We start from the raw sequence: 18,569 nt of genomic DNA, 5'->3' as shown, positions 1-18,569 counted from the left end.
AACGACTGTTTGAAGACTGCCTTTTACAGTTGCGTGCAATTATTTGAAATAGTAATATACTTCAATATAAATAAAATAAAATAAAACACTTTATATAGTTCAACAAAATTAATATACTACAGCCCAATAAGTAATGAATTCTCAGACTTAAGTTTAAACTGTATACATATTTTGTCACTTATGACAATCAATGAGCAAAACAAACAGCATTATATACACAATAAAAATAATTAATCACTATTCTAAATGAATTATAACATACTGACTACTTATAGAAATTCATATTTACAATAAAAATAGGAAAAATTATTTTAAACTTCTCCATTGTAATGCGGCAAATATTGTTTATCATGGTTTTTATTTTCGAAAACCATTTTATTCAATTATTTTTTTATATACTGTTATTACACTAAAATCCAGTCGACAAACATCACTTTCAAAATTAAAAGCTATGGGTATCATATTTTAATTACTGTAAATTCACATTTTAAAACAAAAAGATAAAAGACAACTCGTGTAAATTTATTACGTAAGTTATTAGAAATTAAAAAGTAAATTTGAAATAAAAACTTATTTGCTTTTATCTTACATATAACATTCATCGATAAGACTTCATAAACCTATAAAACTCAAAACTGTCTTAGATTTTTGTTTTTCTTTTATTTTGTAAAATTGATGGCTAACGTTTTACAAGAGAGAGACAGAAAGAGAGAAAAAAATCGCTTAATGAATATGATACAATAAGAGAGAAAAAGAGAAATAAGGGAATGACGTCAGGCAGTGTTTAGTTGCCAAGGGAAGCAAACTATTCTTCGGGAACGGTTGTTAAAGTCCCGTAGCCGTGAAGTACAAGCTCTTCATTTACAAGAACAACCTGAAATGCAAAAAAACGGATTAATAAAAAATAAAATAAAAATAAAGCAAAGATGATTCACTTATACCGTGACATTTTTTAAAATGCTTGTTTTCTCATTAAATTAAGCATGGTTACAAAGGTAATTTCTCATGTAGAATCTGCTGGTGCGATTAAAATTTTAATAAATTGGGGTGTTAAGGCCGGACCTGATGATAAAATTTTGGTTTTTAAATTGTAATGCCCTATTTTTTTGACACATTCTGAAATTTCATTATCATTTTTTCATCATTTCATTTTTTTTAGAATGGAAAGGAAGAAAAAGGAAACAACTGTGGGAAAAAAATTCATTGATTTATTCTGGAAATGGTTAGTATATGGTGGTGAATTTTTCTTGGGGCCGTGGTAGCCGAGTGGTTAGCGTGAGAGACTCTCGGCTCGTAGACCCCGCGGTCGTGGGTTCAATTCCCACCGCCGCCTCTGTCCTTTTTTTCACGATACCCTTTCCCCCAAAACGACAACATAAAAAATCTGGATATGTTTTTTTTCCCAGAACATGTTAATTTCAATTCATCGATTATCTGGTTAAAAAATAAATAAATAAAATTGAATTTGTTTATTTATTTATTTATTTTTTAAACCTAACATTAAACAATCAGTTAGAAAATAGATTGAAATTATCGAGTTCTGAAGGAAAACGTCTAACATCTCCGGAAGGAATTATTGGTGTTTGAGTATGAATTTTTCTCACAATTTTAGTCCTTTCCCTTGTAAAAAATGATAATAGAAACTTAAAAATTCATCCATTTGTTCTAGAGATATTGAAAAACTTTCCTTCAGAACATGGTAATTTCAATTTATCATGTAACTGGTAAAAAAAGGAGAAAATGGAAAATTTGCAGTGAATTTTTTTCTTTTTACCTATCAAACAACAGTGGTTCCACGATAGAACGGAATTATTGAATTCTGAAGTAAAACATTGATGAATCGTTGAATTTTGAGGACGAATTTTTCTCACATTTAGATAATCTTTAACATTTTAAAAACTAAAAAAATCATCAATTTCTTCTGGAGATATTTAAGTTTTCTTTCAGTACTCAATTATATCCACTGGGAGCAGAAACCTGCGAAAAGGTCTAAATTCGAGTTTGTCAGAATAGTCATGCAAATGGGAGAACGATAAATTTACTTTGACAGTCTCGTTGATCGGCAATATTGCATAATAAAGAGACGCAAACGATTCAAATCGTTTTGGATCTTTCCTGCGAACTGGTGTGGACAGTCTTACAAGCGGTGGACCACAAAAAAATTAATCCTTCTTGTCCAGGAAAGGATATATTTCTTTGTATTATCTAGGCATAAATACTGTTTATTGAACCAGGAGCCATTCACAGTTTATTCCTATTTCTCCTATTTTTTGAAAAGAATGGAAGCGGGAAACACGCACTAAGATAATGTGTGTATTTTACTCTTAACTTTTATTTTACCCATGAACTGAAAAATGGTTTAAAAAAATAAATACATGATAATTATTTTTAAATGGATACACTACTTTACAAATAAAATTTAAGCCATTCCTGAGGCAAAATCAAATCTTAAATTTTTTTTTGGTGGTGGTGGTCCACTTTTTGGAAAAGGAAGTTCTACTCACAGAAGTTTAAGCTGATTACACTAGAGTAGAACTCTCGTCTTTTCCAAAAAGTGAATTGCCATACTCACCCCATCTCATACAATTTCTATTTAAGTGGGGTTCTTCATAATTTGCACACTAAAAAGCGTTTTTTTTTTTTTTTAAACAAAACTATTTGTCTATATTTTCTGTCTTAAGCATGCATGGTAAAGCAGCAAAGGTAATCAATTCAATTACAGAAAAATCATCAGCTCCTCAATATTGCCGGTACAAAATTTGAACGAATAATTTGTTGAAGTCGTCAAGAAGAAGTATTTTAGGATAACACGTTTTTTATTTTTTCCCTGACGTTATGAGATTATGAAATTATTTGGTTCAAAATTTATATATATCTTATTGTATTTTTTTTAAAGAATTAACATGTTTCGAAATTCACCCAGGACCTGAAGATGACCCAAACAAATAAAGGTAGAAACAAGGTGTTTTTCTAAAATACTTCTTGATTGCTCCTCGAGATTTCAATAAATTATTGAACGATGGGTCACTAAAACGGCAACGGACGACCAACACATGCATCGTTTCGCACGTACAGACTCTTTGAATCTCCGGAGAGTCTCGGCTGCGTCTAGCCTGAGTCCGGGCTGCCCCGACTCTTTGTTGCGATGAATCTGGTGTGTTGCGGGCTAGCATTTTGCTCTTTTGAATCCCATCCGATGTGGGATTCTTTGACTCAACGTTGCACAACATTTGCCAACAAGCGTTCTTGCTTCATTTATTTAGTTGACGTTCTAGTGAGTGTTTTCTTGAAGATTTTGGTAGTGTCTTGTATAAAGGTATGTTGTGGAGTACCGAGTTGACTTTAGAGTTTATTGAAGACATGCATTACCTTCCGTGTTTGTGGGATGTACACGGAATACAGAAATCAGGAATTGAAAAGTCAAACATTGAACGGTTTAGCCCAAAAATTCAGTGTTTTCGTCGCCGAAATTGAAAAAAAAAAAAAAAAATACACACTTTAAAATGACAGTTTTTTAATACACTACGTACAATACAAAAAAGAGCAAGGGAAATTCCTGAGAGCTAGTTCCCCCATCATTTTGCAGGCACTGATAAATGTGAACCGAATCTTGGTCTGGACACAGTTCTTTGTCGCGGAGCAGAGTCAGAGCTGCATTGGAACAATGAATCTTCGCAGCCCCGACTCTGCCCAGCAACATGAATCGATTCAAAGAATCTCAGTGTATTAACCGTTCAACATTAACGATTTTAAGAGGGAATTTTTCAAATCGTGTACAAATTACTTAGTACCGATGTAACAAACCGAAACGCCCCATCCCCACAAGAATGATTCAATGTTTGAAGGTATCTCTTACACATCACAGTATATTATTATAAGCACAATGTGTTGTGGGTGCCACAAAGGAGGTTGGCCAGGAGGTTTTACAATAATTTGACCACAGATAGAACTGCCACAGAAACTCAGGATGAAGTTTATTTTGATTATGAGGTAGACGATGAGTAATGCAAAACTTTTTAGCTTAGAGCTTTTTATCTTTTTTCAGTTGTATTTTTTACAATAATTAATCTAAAAGTTTTGCCATAGATATGTCAGAATTTTTGTTTCACTTGTCTGTTCATCTTTGAAATTAATAATAAAATTTTGTAATCATGGTATTTTCTTATTCGTTTCTTGGTTTGAAATGAGGGTTTAATGGTTTTTGTATCATGAGAATTACTCAGAAAAAACTCTAAATGTTATTACAATTATTGAATCAAACATCAAAAAAGAAACTATTTTACTAGGAGTCATGAAACTTTAAATTTAGTGTTTCTCAAATGTTGAAAAAATGGAACCTCATCATTTTTCACTGGGCCCTTCGATTAGTTTTACAGTAAAAATAGACAGTCTTTGATAAAAACTCACACAGTATATAGTAAAAGTCAGTCAAAGTTAATTGTATTGGTAAGGATTGAGAAATTAAAACTAATTTAACAATATAATCCAATTTTAAATATTATTATTATCACGGTGCAATTCAGGATAATGAGCGTGATATCGCTCTCTAGCTTCTTATCTGTTAGAATGAATTGAAAGAAGCAGAGAAAAGTCAAAGTAAAGTTGTAGTAAAGTCCTGAATGGTTTAAGGAGAATTAAACTTTAAAAAAAAAAAGAATAATTTTTTTTAGTTATTTACAAACAGTAGAATGCGAATGTCAAAATGGTAAATCGACTGTTCAAATATTAGTGGTGGTGATAACCAGCCAACAACACGAGAACAATTTTAAAATTAGTTTTGTCTACGAAGGCACAATGCTTATTCTTTGTCTTCTCTGCTTCACTGCTTTTATGATAATGAAATGTGATTAGCAACGGCAATGAGTTTCGTACGAACGTTTCATGTATAAACTTACTTCTTGACCATTTGAAGTATACAAATAGACTAGTGGTGTACAATCTTCAGCATAATCGTATATCTGCGCTTGAAGGATTTGCCCGAGAGTTAAACTCTGTACGAATAATTTCGCTTCTTCGCTCCAACCTTCTTCATCTGGAATGATACAAAAAAACAACGTTAATCGAATAAATTTTGTCGGATGTATCAATAGTTTACCTATTGGTTTAACATTAGCTAAATAACACTCGACAGCCTGGAACGGGAAATTTAAGAGGTCTCCTCTGATCTGTCTCAGATTAGATGAGGCTAAGAGCAGATAACCGCCGTAATCGAGAAATCTAACGGTTGACGTGGAGTTTTCTTCATCGACGTCGATTATCTGTGCTCTGTACCATCCTCCTGATGTTGGCGCAGCGCAAATAGCATCTATTTAAAAACCCGACAACAATTTTCTTTATTTTAAAACGTTATGTTACATGTAGAATGTCAGCATTATCTTTTAATACATGTATTTGTTCATTTTTTTTTTTTTTTTTAAATCAATGTACTTGAAGTGACCAACCTTTAACAGGTGATTCAAGCACTGGGGCTTCATCAGTTGAGTAAACTTGGTTCATAATTTGATTGAGTGCTGACAGCGAACCGTATGTCGGGTGCGACGGCTGCTGCAGGAAGAAGTGAGCAGCTGATATTAGACTTGATAAAATCACATCGTTATTGACACCTTCGACTAATTGCAACTGTAAATGGAGATTGAATCAATTATTCAAGATGGCCGATAGATTTTCGACTGAGATTCTTGGGATTGCTCACATGGAAATCTTCCATTTTTAATGGTGGATAATTATTGAGAGTTACAAATGAGACTTTCTCGAGTGTTAACTGTGGAAAACGGCGGAGAGGGAACTTTTGTCTTATTTTCGCTAGTGCCTTATCTATATCTTGCTGTGTCCCTAGAAAAATTAAAATAATTAAAAAGAATAATAAATATGTGACAATAAAAAAATAAATTACCTTCAATGGCACAAATTTTAAGTTTATTCGTATCAGGATGTCTTTTGATAAATATATTTGTTTGTGTACTTGTACGTATTTCATGGAGAAATGCTCCATGCCTTCCTATCAATCTTCCAACAATTACCTTGAAAAAAGTTAACAATTAAATAAAATTAAATAAAAAATAAATTTAAAAATTTACCTGTGGAAGGACAAATTCGTATAAAGAGAGAGTAGCTAGGTCTCCGGCAAGACTGCTACCACCTGCTGGAGTCCTTGAAGGGGATGTGGCTACATCGCTGTGACCTTTTCCGCTGTCACTCGACCCTTCACTGTGAGCATCGCTGAAGTTGCTTATTGAAGGACTGGCCAACATGACCTCAGACGGGCTGTGATTAGCCGAGTCCCTTTCGGTGTTTTCCTTCTGTTTCTCATCGCGGATTTTCATGGAATCGAGCTCCAAGTTCACCAGCTTGTCAGCTAGATCTCCTTGTGCGACCTTTTTCATGTTTTCTTCTTTACCTAAAGGCTCGCTTTTCTCCTTTACGAAACTGTTCTCAGTTGAAGATGATTCTAGTTCACCTTCTTCCAAATCCGGTCTTGTTTGGACGAAGTTCGAATCAGACTGTTCTGAACGCTGATCAACAGCTGAGGGATTTACAATCTCCGTTTCTTCTTTTTCTTCTTCCTCTGATGAAACTATTTCACCTTCTTCTAATTCAGAAGTTTCCAGCACTTCACACTTATCGTTTTTATCGAGTACAGCGATCACACTGTCTTCTAGAGTAGAAGACTTCTCTTCTAGAGATAAAATTGCTGAAGTCTCTGCACTACTAATTAAAGTTTCAGATTTATCAAATGTTTCCTCGATGGACTTAAGTGATAAATCAACTGATGGAAGTGCGAGAGATTTGACGCAAAATTCTTCAACTTCGACAGGCGATTCACCAGATTTCACGATGTCATCTGGTCTAGCTTGATCTGCTGTGATGATTTCCTCCAGGAACTTCTCCTCGACTGAAACGTCCAACGTTTCTTTCGGAGGGACGGCAAATTTCAAGTTTTGACACGAGTCTTTTTCAATTGGTTTCACTTCCAATTCTTCGGGCTTACAACTGTTAGGTGTATTGTCCGTAGTCCCACCAGGGTCTGTGTGAGTGTCGCGACGTCTTCGATGGCGTTTTAACCAGAATACGCCTATCAATATAGCGAGCGTAGGTAAACTCAGGATCAATAGTTCGCGTGTGGACCCACGTGGCATTCTCCACAAAAAACGTCAGTTCCCTGCAACAGAGAAAAAACAAAATTTATTTATATTTTTATTTTAGTCGATCAATGTTATATTTATAATAACTAAAATATAATAACTAATATTAGGCTCAGATCAAATATCAAATAGGAAACATTGCCCTGATATGATGCAAATGATTTGACCAAAACAAACCAAATCCAACTATGTTCATTTGATTTTTTCAAAATTGGTAAAGATTGATTATAAGCCGGGCTTTTGTATTAATCTCCTTTTGTATTAGCCGAATGCAGAGCAAAGATTCGCTGAATCCCAGCAAGTGCAGATGGGTGCTCCGTTATTCTCTGTGCAACAATATTTGTCTGTTTCTAAGTGCACAAATAATCGTGAAGTAGATGAACTGAAACCATCCATTTCTATTCGGGAATCAACTGTGCTATCAACATTGCTATTTACTATTCAATAATAAACAATTCCTAACTAGTATAGATGTATTAATGAAAGAACATCATAGCACTGTTTCTGTTGGTTAGGAATGGATTGGCCTAAAAATCTTGGAGATGATGGGTTTTGGTCAGCGAGTTGGTGAACTCATGATGAACTGGCACAAGGTCACTGGGTCTGTCTCCACTCACCGGTTTAAGTTTAGTGTGAGTCAGTTGAATTGTTAGTGAGGCATTGTTTGTTAAACAAAATGTTACCAATTGTATTATGCAGTTTCCACCCGTGATGTAGAGAGCCACAAAGTAACCCAGTGCCACTCAATGTGAGTTCGCTGACTCTCAGACCAAAACCCACCATCAACTCTAACACAGACAGATTTCGGTACTTAAAAGCATAAACTAACAAACTACTGCTGTTTCCGTACAAACTGGCTGTTTGTACTAACTCTGCACGTGCGTATACATTAGGCATGCTATTTGGCGAATGCACCAAGATATCATCAGGTAGTTGTGTTTCCGCAGGTTTTGGAGATTTTGGATGCATTCACTGACTAATTTTGATGTAATTCTTTTACACGCTAATGCTTGAATGGCTGCTTGGCTATCAGATTTTATGAGGATTTGTTTTGCCAGTGTAACCTCTTTTAAGATATTCCAGGGCACAAGCATTGATGGCATGTATTTCTGCTTGAAAGACCGAAGTGTACTTCCCTAATGAGTTTGATTGCTCGTGTTTTAGGCTTGTACAGAAAACACCTGTTCCTTGGTTTGTTTTGCAGCCATCTATATACCACATCATTGTAGGAAGTTGTGAAGAATGTTTAGGGGTCATGGTCCGCCTGACCAATTAATATATTACAATTAAGGCACGAGTGGGATTCGAACCCACCATCTTCGGCTTGATACGCCGTTGCTTTACCACTTGAGCTATCGTGACCTCGATCCACTCGGACACCCCTCCCATCTTAACCGCACCTTTTGAATTTTCCCTACTTTTTGCCATTTTTCTCTTCGTGCCATTGACTTTTTTATCTCAACTAAAAACCTTAATTAATTATAATATATTAATTGGTCAAGCGGACCACGAAATTAGTGAATTTAATGATTAAAAATGAAGTGTACTTCACTAAAGCTCTCCGTGGCCATTTCATTTGTCGTCGAGAATCCAACCCGATTACACGACATTTGAAAAATGGCAAAAAGGAGGGAAAATTCAAAAGGTGCAGTTGAGATGGTGGGAGGTTGGTGTCCGAGTGGATTGAGGTCACGATAGCTCAAGTGGTAGAGCAGTGGCGTAACAAGCCGAAGATTGTGGGTTCGAATCCCACTAGTGCCATTGACTTTTTATCTCAACTAAAAACTTTAATTAATTGTTCTTATCAAAGATTATTCCTAGGTATTTGACCTCACTTTTTAGTTGCAGCATTTCGTTATAGTGCTCGCCTTGCTCAGATAATTAATTATGTGTTTCCTTGCCTGCTTCAAAGTGCACAAATATTCGTGAAGTAGCTGAACTCAAAGCATCCATACCTTCAGAAATCAATCAATACTGCTATATATTTTTCAATAATAAATTATTCCTAAATAGTACAGATGTATTAATGAAAGAACAACAACACGAACACGCATGTGTGTATACATTAGGCACACCATTTAGTGAATGCCAAGACAAGCATCTCGAGACATGGTAAATGTTCAGCAGCAATTGACATTACTGCAAGTCTGGAGCCATCTTTACCCAAGCACAGAAGCCTTCTGGCTTATTCTACTTTCCTAGTTCCTTTCCTCCTCATAGCATAGCCTACAAATGGGGTCATCAATAAATATGCACAGTAGATGTTTACCAGTGACCGGTAAATGGTCCTATCACACCTCTGAGTTAAGCCCACTGTAACTGTAGTGGAGAATTTGCCAGACTTGGTGAGGGTTGTTTTATTATAAGTTTACTGTGCCTAGCACCTCTAGAGGTTTATCCACTTCTCCTTTTCCTACTTTGGATCCATTCTGCGATGGACCATTCTATGTTTGTTTTTGTTATCCCAAGGAAAGGTTCAGGGCATATGGATTTGCAGATCCTTCTCTGGCCAGTGTCTGCTTTTTCCTTACCCAAATTCCCTTATGTCCTGGTACCCAAGATACCAGCAAGTTGTCTCCCCTGGTTTTGTAGATTTTGGATGCATTCAGTGACTAATTTTCATGCGATTTTGTACATGCTTAATGCTTTACTAGCTACTTGGCTATCCAATCTGATGAGGATTTTTTTGTCAGTTTAACTTTTTTAATGATCTTCTAAGTCACAAGCGTTGATCGTACATACGTTAGCTTCAAAGACCGAGATGTACTTCCCTAATGAATTTGATTGCTCATGCTCTGGGCTTACTAAAAAAAAAATTAGGATGGATGTCTGATTTTATTAATTATTGTTGTATACCAAAAGTGTTTAGTCCACATCTGGTCGTTTGATTGTTTCTTGGAGCCTAAATCAGCTTTCCTCACTTCTTGTATAAATATTTTCAATGGAGGTAGATTTACCAGTGTTTCTAGTGCAATTGACAGAGTTGTTTCACGTCTGGTCTATTTTGGATCCATTCCGTGATATTTTTGTTTTGGTTTGTTTTAGTTATCCCAAGAATAGGTTCATTCAGGGCCTATATTTGGTTATGCAGATCCCACCTCTGGCTAGTGTCTGCTTTTTCAATACCTGTGTCCTGGTATGACATAATCCTGGTAAAGACATCATCAGGTTGTGTTTACCCAGGTTTTGAAGATTTTGGATGCATTCACTGTCTAATTTTTACAGGTTTTAATGGCTAAAATACGACCTTATGAGATTTTTGCTACTCTTTAAAGATCTTCTAAGGCACAATGAATTTATCTAAACTCCACACCTTTAAGGATCAAATCTACAAGAATAAGTAAAAATAGGAAAAATTTTCAAATAAACTTTAAAATTTCTTATCTGTTCTGCTCAGTCAGTTGATTTGTATCGAGAAATTACAGCAATGACTGAAGAAAAAAAATAGATAGTACGACTTTTGGGGGCCGACGACGTCAAAAGTTTAACACACGAAAAAAATCAAAAATATCTAGCCTATTAATTGAAAAACGGGTTGGGCCTTGCCGGGACACGTTAATATTTCAAAAGGGTCAAAAGTAAAAGTGAGCAAAAGCCGACGAAGCGGTCGACTTTCAGCGAAAATGAAGTCGGCCTTCGGCGAAATGTCAGGTCGTTTAACAGAGAAAATCCGCCAAAGCCCCTGGAGAAAAGGAAATCTGGATTAAATCCAAATAAATTCCGATACTTGGTTGACTCGAGAAGACGAATAGTCACGAATGGGTCTCCTTCTTCCACGTCTTCTTTATCAAACGACAGGATGCAAACCATCCCACGTCTTAAGACTACGATGATTTGAACCTTCCATCTCAGTTTTTCCCCTCATTTACATTATTTCAATCGTTAACATTAACGTCGTTTAAAAGCAAACAAATCGTAAGAACAGTACCAACTAGAGAGGCGAATTTCCATTAGCTCGGCATTGTAATTAAATTAATCCTCATATGTTTAGCGGTCATAATTGGCCATGTTTTCAATACTAGAAGTATCGACCACTTTTTCCACTTACGAACACTCTAGGATCAAGGTATGGGTCTTGAAGGAGAAAGCAAATTTAGTTGCTACTGCCAAGCCCTCGACCTATTTTAACGCCATCAACAGGGCAAAAAGATCTTTAAAGATGTCTACATATTGACATATTTTAGTTTTTACAGGCGATGCTTTCCCGTATGCTCGGCCGTCCTTAAAAGGACAATGAGGATCTTTAACGTCCGCACCTAGCCTATTCGGCCTTATCGGACGTTTTGATTCTAAGGATGAGAGCTGACGCACCTCCGCATACGACAGAAGGTGTTACTGCCGCAGCGTTTGGTGTAGAGGCAGCTCATCCCCGAAGGCCCAAGACAACCTCGCTCCCCGCTTGCCCATTCCGAGTGGTCGGGTCCGCTTTAAGCATCGAACCGTATGCCGCGCGCAAAGAGCTACCTAAGCCGAAATACATCAGCCTGGTCACCCGCGCACTCCCTAGGTAGAGAAGGTCACTCTACCACCCAGAGTATTGGGGCTTCCCCAGCGTAGAAACTACCGGATCCGCTCCGGCCGAGGTTTGGTTTTGAGTGGATTGCTAACCACCCCCTAGAAGAGACCGCCTACGGTAAAAGCCTCCAATCGAGCTCAGCTTACACCTACGTGCAAAGCATACTGGAGTAGGAGCAACCGATTCTCTACCCATTCCCATCCGCCACTACTCACGCATTCCAGGGACTTTTCAGCATAATCATAGCGTCCTCAACGCTTATACACTGCCGTCCGATCCGCCGAATCCCGTGAGGCCGGGTGTGTAACGGTGGTCATACGCAAGTTTCATACGAAGGTCACAGATAGAAGACAGCTTCTACTCTAAATTCCCGCAGGGGCATCACCACGTACCACTACAAATCCATTCCCAGTGTGGCAGGGGCTGGATTTTGGAACATTTCTGTTACCCCGTAGTACAGATAGAGTTATGCACCCTCCTCCGTCTATGCAGACAAGATCTGGTGCCCTAACCCTCGTGTGCCTCTGATAAGGCACCTGCCGCCTCATGCCGACCCGAGTACAGCTTGTGCTTTAGAGGGCTGCACCATTATTTTGTGCCCGGACACCCCCCTTGTAACCAAGGGTTGGGAGGGGTCACAGGAAAGAGTGAAGGAACCTGGATTGAGAGAGGAGGAGGTGGATGAGGACACGAGGTGCCACTCCCTTTTCAGGGCCCCGAGCCTTAACCACTTTATACCACCCTTCGCCGCCGTAGTTCCACATTGAATGGGCTTTTTACAGGCGATCTCAAATTTCCTTGAAGAACGATTTTTTGTTGAGAAGTGGGCATGCTAATCTTTGTATCAATTTTGAATCGACAATTTTGGGAGTGAGCAGTCTTCAAGAAAATTAATAAAAACTTAAATATGTCAATATGTAGTCGTAATTGAGGTTGTTTTGTTCTGATGATGACCTTAAAATAGGCCGAAGCAATTCTTCTTCAAGACCATACATACCTTGATCCAATGTTCGTAAATAATTGACCATATGAATTATTTCAATTAATTATTCATTTTATCTAAGGTCTCGTTTGAGATGAAAACTTAGATAAAAAGAATAATTATTTAAAACACTTTCTATTAAATAAGCATCTTTTTTTGCCTCCTTTTCAGGACTAAGCTTAGGCGGCTATTAGCTTAGTACAACTGGTTTTTGAGAAACTGATCCTAACTGTACAAAACACAAAGAAGAGTAAGGACTGCAAAGAAAAAAATTCGACATAGCAAAGTCTCTAAGGGGTAATTTAAGGATAAAACCAACCCGTTGAGAGAATACCAAATACTCGTGGGCAAGGGCGAGACATACAAATTTACAACTTTCAGGTCCTTCAAGGAAAGTAGATTTTATAGAACCTAGGACCTTCAAAGGCTAGCCTCTTTCCCAAAGAAGAGAACACTTGATCGTTCTGAATTGCAAGACCAATTAAAACTAGTAGGGAATGCGAAGCAGTCCTGTGTTCTAGGATTCGCAGGAATTTCGGGAATGTCCATGGGGAGGCCCTATTCCGGTGAAGACATGACCTCCCTGAGACCTAGGAATTCTCTCTGAGATAAATCTTTGAGCAGAAGATTAAGAAATAAAAACTTCACACTGGACGATCCATGAACCTTGACAAAGAATCTGTCAAGAAACAAAGTATTTAGATAGATTTGTTCACGGGCAAAAAGGACGTTTAGCTTCTGCAGAGAAGAAAACCCAGGGACATATGCGAGCGATATCTTCTTGAATTGACCAAGTGGTCAATTGAATGTGCGAAATCTGTGGAGTGATCGTATCGCCGGTTTGACACAGTTGAAGTGTGGGGGCCAGGCCGTGATATGAATGCAAGGCCTTGAACACAGTATGAGATGGCGTGGCGCTGAAAGCGGGGAACTTAAGTGAAAGTTCGACGAACCCCGTCTTCCAGGAGTCCGTCTAGTCTCGCACCTCCTCCGCTCATGAAATTGCCACCCCTGAGGTTTTTACACCCGTTGACTCTAGTGTTAAGTCGACGTTCACTTTTTCCGGACAAAGCCTAAATCAACATCTTCAACCGGCAGAGTTTGATAAACCGGTGTACGCTAATTTTTTTTTCGCAGTGGAATCAGCGAAAAGAAGAGAACCATATAACAAACTTGAAAAACAACATTTATGAAATATTTTCCACGCGGATTATCTCACTATGTCCACACTGACATGTCCCTTCTCACCAATGTTTATAATGATTTATTTTTATCAATTTATTGGGTTGTTTCAAATAAAACGTCCGATTTTATGTTTCTGAAATTCAGTGAGGGTATGGTTTTCTGTTGTTTACATATTATAATTAAGCAAATATTAACCCTCCACTTTTGTTTATAATTATGAGCTCCCCAATCCATTACAGACTTTTTAGAATACCTCCAACTACGAACATGGAAACAAGCGATTTTCGTGTAATATTCTGCAAGGCTGCAAAATCATCTGTAAGGCGTTTGGTGAAGGGAGTGTAAATGAACGGACCGCAGTTGGGTTGCTAAATTTTCGGATTGGAAACCGTGCCCCGATGAAGACATCCAACTTTAATTGACAACGATGTCCTTCTTAAGCTTCAGGTGGTAGAAAACAACTACCAAACAATCAGAGGACTCGCAGCACAACCAAACGCACGTGCAGCTAACGTGTCAAGGCAATTAAGGAACATAAGAAAAGTCTGAAGGCTTGATCTATGAGTCCCTCATAAGCTCATTGAGCGGCAGTAGTTAAAACTTAAAAATTGATTGCATACAACAATCAGCGTCGATCAGGGCAGTGGTTAAACATCGACGAAAGGCCAGGACACATGCCAAAACCAAATTTACAAAAAAAAATTGATGGTGAAGTATGGTGGTCTATGGTTGGAATTATTCACTACTCCTTTGCCTAGAGGTGAGACCATTACATCTACATCGTAATTTTCTGGTTGGAAAACGACTTAATAATAACTTTAATAGACAACTCTGTCCTTAAGCATCAGGTGGTAGAACAACTACCAAACGATCAGAGGACTCGCAGCACAACCAAACGCACGTGCAGCTAACGTGTCAAGGCAATTAAGGAAATAAGGAAAGTCAGAAAGCTTGATCTATTGGTCCCTCATGAGCTCATTGAGCGGCAGCAGTTAAAACTTAAAAATTGATTGCATACGACAATCAGCGTCGATCAGGGCAGTGGTTAAACATCGACGAAAGGCCAGGACACATGCCAAAACCAAATTTACACAAAAAAATTGATGATGAAGTATGGTGGTTGGAATTATTCACTACTCCTTTGCCTAGAGGTGAGACCATTACATCTACATCGTACTGCAAGGAATTGACGAAATGCATAAAAAATTACTCAAAATACAACCATTATTGATAAATCGGATAAGTCCTATACTCCACTGTAAACAAATTGAAAAAGCTTGGCCACGTAGTTTTTCAGCATCCACCTTACTCTCCTTGTCTCCTGTAACAGATTTTCACCTGGTTGGGAATTTAGACAAGTTTGTAAAAAGGAAATTTTTTGAAAATGATGTTCAAGTCCGAAAAGCGTTTTCAATTTTGTTTCATTTCAAAGCTCAGTAAAGTAATCCCTTAAAATTTGCGGTTTTCACTGTACACGTATGAAAAAATGAGGACAGATTTGACATTTGCTGGAGATCCGATTTCTTTATTCCCGGGGGGGAAAAACAGCGCGTAAACTATTTTATTTTCGTATCGAAGCTATTAAATCTTATTAAGATAAACACAATTGCAAGCGAATTTTAAATTCGATTGAGTGCAATTCAGATGAAACAGTTACAAGTAGAAGAAATTTAACATTGATGCATGAACAACAAGCAAACGTAGATGCGTATTGGCATGAAATGAAGCCTAGCTCAATCAACCCTTGCTGGAGAAAGATTCAGCCACAGGTGGTCGAAAAGAACACCGTTCCACCGGTTCAAGATGAGGAAGACGAAATCGTCCGACTAGCGCATCAGGATGGATGTGAAGGATTTGACGATAAGAGACAAGGCGAAATTAACGAAATTGCTGAATTCCCACGAAAAAGTGTTTTCGGATGAAGACCTGTTGCGACAAAAAGAATGGGAAACTGAAGAATCTGAGGAAGTTGAATGCGAAGACGAGAACCGGGAAAACACGAGTAGGTCTTTTGGCAGGTGTTCATTTAATTTTTTTTCGAAGAGATCAAAACACCTCCAGGGAAATATTAACTTCGAGGGACCAACTTATTCAAAAAGCAATGGATTTCGACCCACCATTAAATCAAAGTTTTAAGTTTAAAAGGGATGTGGTAGCCGCTTCAAATCTTATTTATTTGCTACCTTTGTTCTACAACGTACGGGTCAATTTGATCCAAAAATATCAAAAACGCGTGGGTGTCAGAGGGTAGTGATCTTTAATGGGTTGAGGCTTTGAGTAGCTTTCCTTCTAGTCTTCCTTTAGACTGGAACCCTTTTCACAGGTAAGTGACCTTGTAATATTGGAATAAAGTAAGAAAAATCATGGTACGGGTCAATATGACCCCACTTTCTTTTAGTTTTAGTTCAAATTTAATTTCTTTTCTATAAATTTAATTAGTTTTCTCGATGCTTTTCTTTGTAACCTTTCTGGATTGTTTCAGCCATGACAAATAGTCCATATTTTGTAACTGACGAAGAAATTCTACGAGAAATAGAAAGATCAGTGATAATGATTTGTTAACAAACGACAATGAAAAACGTGATGCTTTCGACGTTCTTCCTGAAGAAAAGCCCAGAAAATTTTTCAAATTTAGGTTCAGAAGATAGAGTGCAGAAACTTTGTGTTGGGCAAAGTTGGCGAATCTGGACTGATACCGTTCTTTTCCGTCCAGAAACATCAGAGTAGTTTCAAAGAATATGATTACCCATTTGCCTAGTGCCAAAGGAAATGCTCGGAACCTTGTAGATTTATTCCTTATTCATCAACCAAGCCATGATTGATGTCATTGTGAAATATACCAATGAAGAGATGGATTAAAAAAAACTCAATACAGGTTTTTAGTTGAGATAAAAAAGTCAGTGTCACGAGCGGGATTCGAACCCACGATCTTCGGTTAGATACGCCGCTGCTCTACCACTTGAGCTATCGTGACTTCGATCCTCTCTGACACTTAACTTCCCTTCTCAACCCCACCTTTGAATTTTCCCTTTTTGCCATTTTTCAATTAATTAATTGAAAGATATTAATTGGTCAAGCGGACCACGAAAACTAGTGAACTCAATACAGGTCTGGTCAGCGCTATATCGGACCCCAAGTGAAAGCTTTGCTGGGCCTTTCATTTTTCAGCGGCGTTATGAGGGATTTGAACCTGAATGTCTCAGATATATTTTGTCGTATATTTAGACCATTGATTTTTCGAACAGTGATGTCCAAAAACAGATTTGTTTTTCCGACTTTGCTTTCCGTTTTTCCGTGTATGTATGTCATTTTTGTTCCTTGTGATACTGTGTTCCATTTTTGTGAAGTGACCTTTTTCATTTTAATTCTATAAGAATTTAATTTGCACTTTACGAATAAGTTTTACTGTAGTTTTGTAGATAATATCAAAAACTCGAAGCTAATTTTTTACTAAGAAAGATTTTGGGATTCGAGTTTTTCCTTGCTAGACTGTACTTTATTGTGATTACAATATGCTTTAAAGCATTTATTTTGAAAAAAAATATGCGGTTTTGTATCCTACAAGGTTAATAAATAAACTTTTAAAACAAGTTCTTCATATTTCCCAAACATGTTGAAAACTCATTGCACTTAAAAACAGAGTTGGGTCAAAATGACCCGAGGTTGAAGTACATATCCAGGCGTTTCACTGTGTTGACCGAAGGTTAAAGAAATTAATTATTATTATTATTTTTTAAGTGAAATTAATTATTCGGTGAAACGGCGAACAATTACCAGTTATTTCTTTCCTTCCGCATCAAAAAATATAAACAATGAAAACAGTTAACATGCACAAACACTGAACAACAGTTATGTCTTCTATTACGTTCATTTTGAATAAATTTTGTTTTTTGTTTGGTGATTAGTGACCGTTAGTTGATGATTATTCGGAAATCGTGAGATGCGGTCTGGTGTGATGTAGGTTTCAGAAAAACATTTTCTTTATCGTGCCAACGTTTCGACCTTTATTCAGATCATCTTCAGGGCCTGGGATTTACAAACATTGTTTAAATTTAACAAATACATGTCGGATGTGGAAAAAAGTGCATTTATACAATGCAAAAAAAAAAATTTTGCATTGTATAAATTAACTTTTTTCCACATCCTACATGTATTTGTTAAATTTAAACTTTTTTTTAAAGTTCTGAATTGTATCTCAATTTTTGGCGTCGTAACCCTCCTTATAGCTTCGGAAAATAGACTCAAAATTTGCGGATTTAACATTCAAGGTAGTTTTCTGGAACCAAACAAGGGGAATAACGTATTCTTCAGTTCCGCCATAAAAAATTTGGCCACGCGTTGGGGAAAATGTGTACAAAATGAATATAAATACTTCGAATAAAATGATTTTGTTTTTATATAGTAAATTCACTAAAAAAAACGCTTTATCTTGGATACGGACATTTCATGTTAAACAACCCAATAGTAAGAATTTACCGGTATTGAAATCAAAAAGAAACTATACGTCAACAACGTCCTTTAAACTTCCATCAACTGGCTGTTTAATGCAAAACGATCGTATGGACACCGCGTAGGAATGTTTGCGGTTCAAAGTCACGCAACGCGACCTTCACAACGTCGAATGACCCGATATCTCCATTTAGAAAATCAACAAAGACGGTAAATAAATCGGCGCGGTAACGCAAAACGAAGACTTCTTAAAAACAAAACAACAATCAATAGGTACAAAAAATAAAATAATAAT

General features: G+C 37.1%; 1 protein-coding gene across 4 annotated transcripts in view; it reads right to left on the bottom strand.

Annotated features, from left to right (window-relative positions):
- Positions 1–719: 719 nt before the first annotated feature.
- LOC106668319 (KH domain-containing protein akap-1) overlaps positions 720–18,569 on the bottom strand; it is a 115,373-nt gene continuing 97,523 nt past the window's right edge. For 3 of the 4 annotated variants that reach the window (XM_014396962.2, XM_014396963.2, XM_014396964.2), the window contains 7 exons: positions 6,078–7,159; positions 5,894–6,020; positions 5,693–5,832; positions 5,442–5,619; positions 5,096–5,305; positions 4,896–5,032; positions 720–874 (listed from right to left, as the gene is read on the bottom strand). In XM_014396962.2, coding sequence (XP_014252448.1) covers positions 806–874; positions 4,896–5,032; positions 5,096–5,305; positions 5,442–5,619; positions 5,693–5,832; positions 5,894–6,020; positions 6,078–7,136 — 1,920 coding nt within the window. In that variant the 5' untranslated portion in view covers positions 7,137–7,159 and the 3' untranslated portion in view covers positions 720–805. Of the gene's footprint in view, positions 875–4,895; positions 5,033–5,095; positions 5,306–5,441; positions 5,620–5,692; positions 5,833–5,893; positions 6,021–6,077; positions 7,160–15,047; positions 15,147–18,569 lie in introns of all 4 variants that reach the window. The other variant, XM_024225415.1, reaches the window with a different exon arrangement.

This window comes from Cimex lectularius, unplaced genomic scaffold, assembly GCF_000648675.2.
Source record: "Cimex lectularius strain Harlan isolate CLEC.00 unplaced genomic scaffold, Clec_2.1 scaffold11, whole genome shotgun sequence".
NCBI classification, from domain to species: Eukaryota; Metazoa; Arthropoda; class Insecta; order Hemiptera; family Cimicidae; genus Cimex; species Cimex lectularius.
The sequence above is the reverse complement of the archived record's forward strand: the minus strand, read 5'-3'. Positions and strand labels throughout refer to the sequence as shown.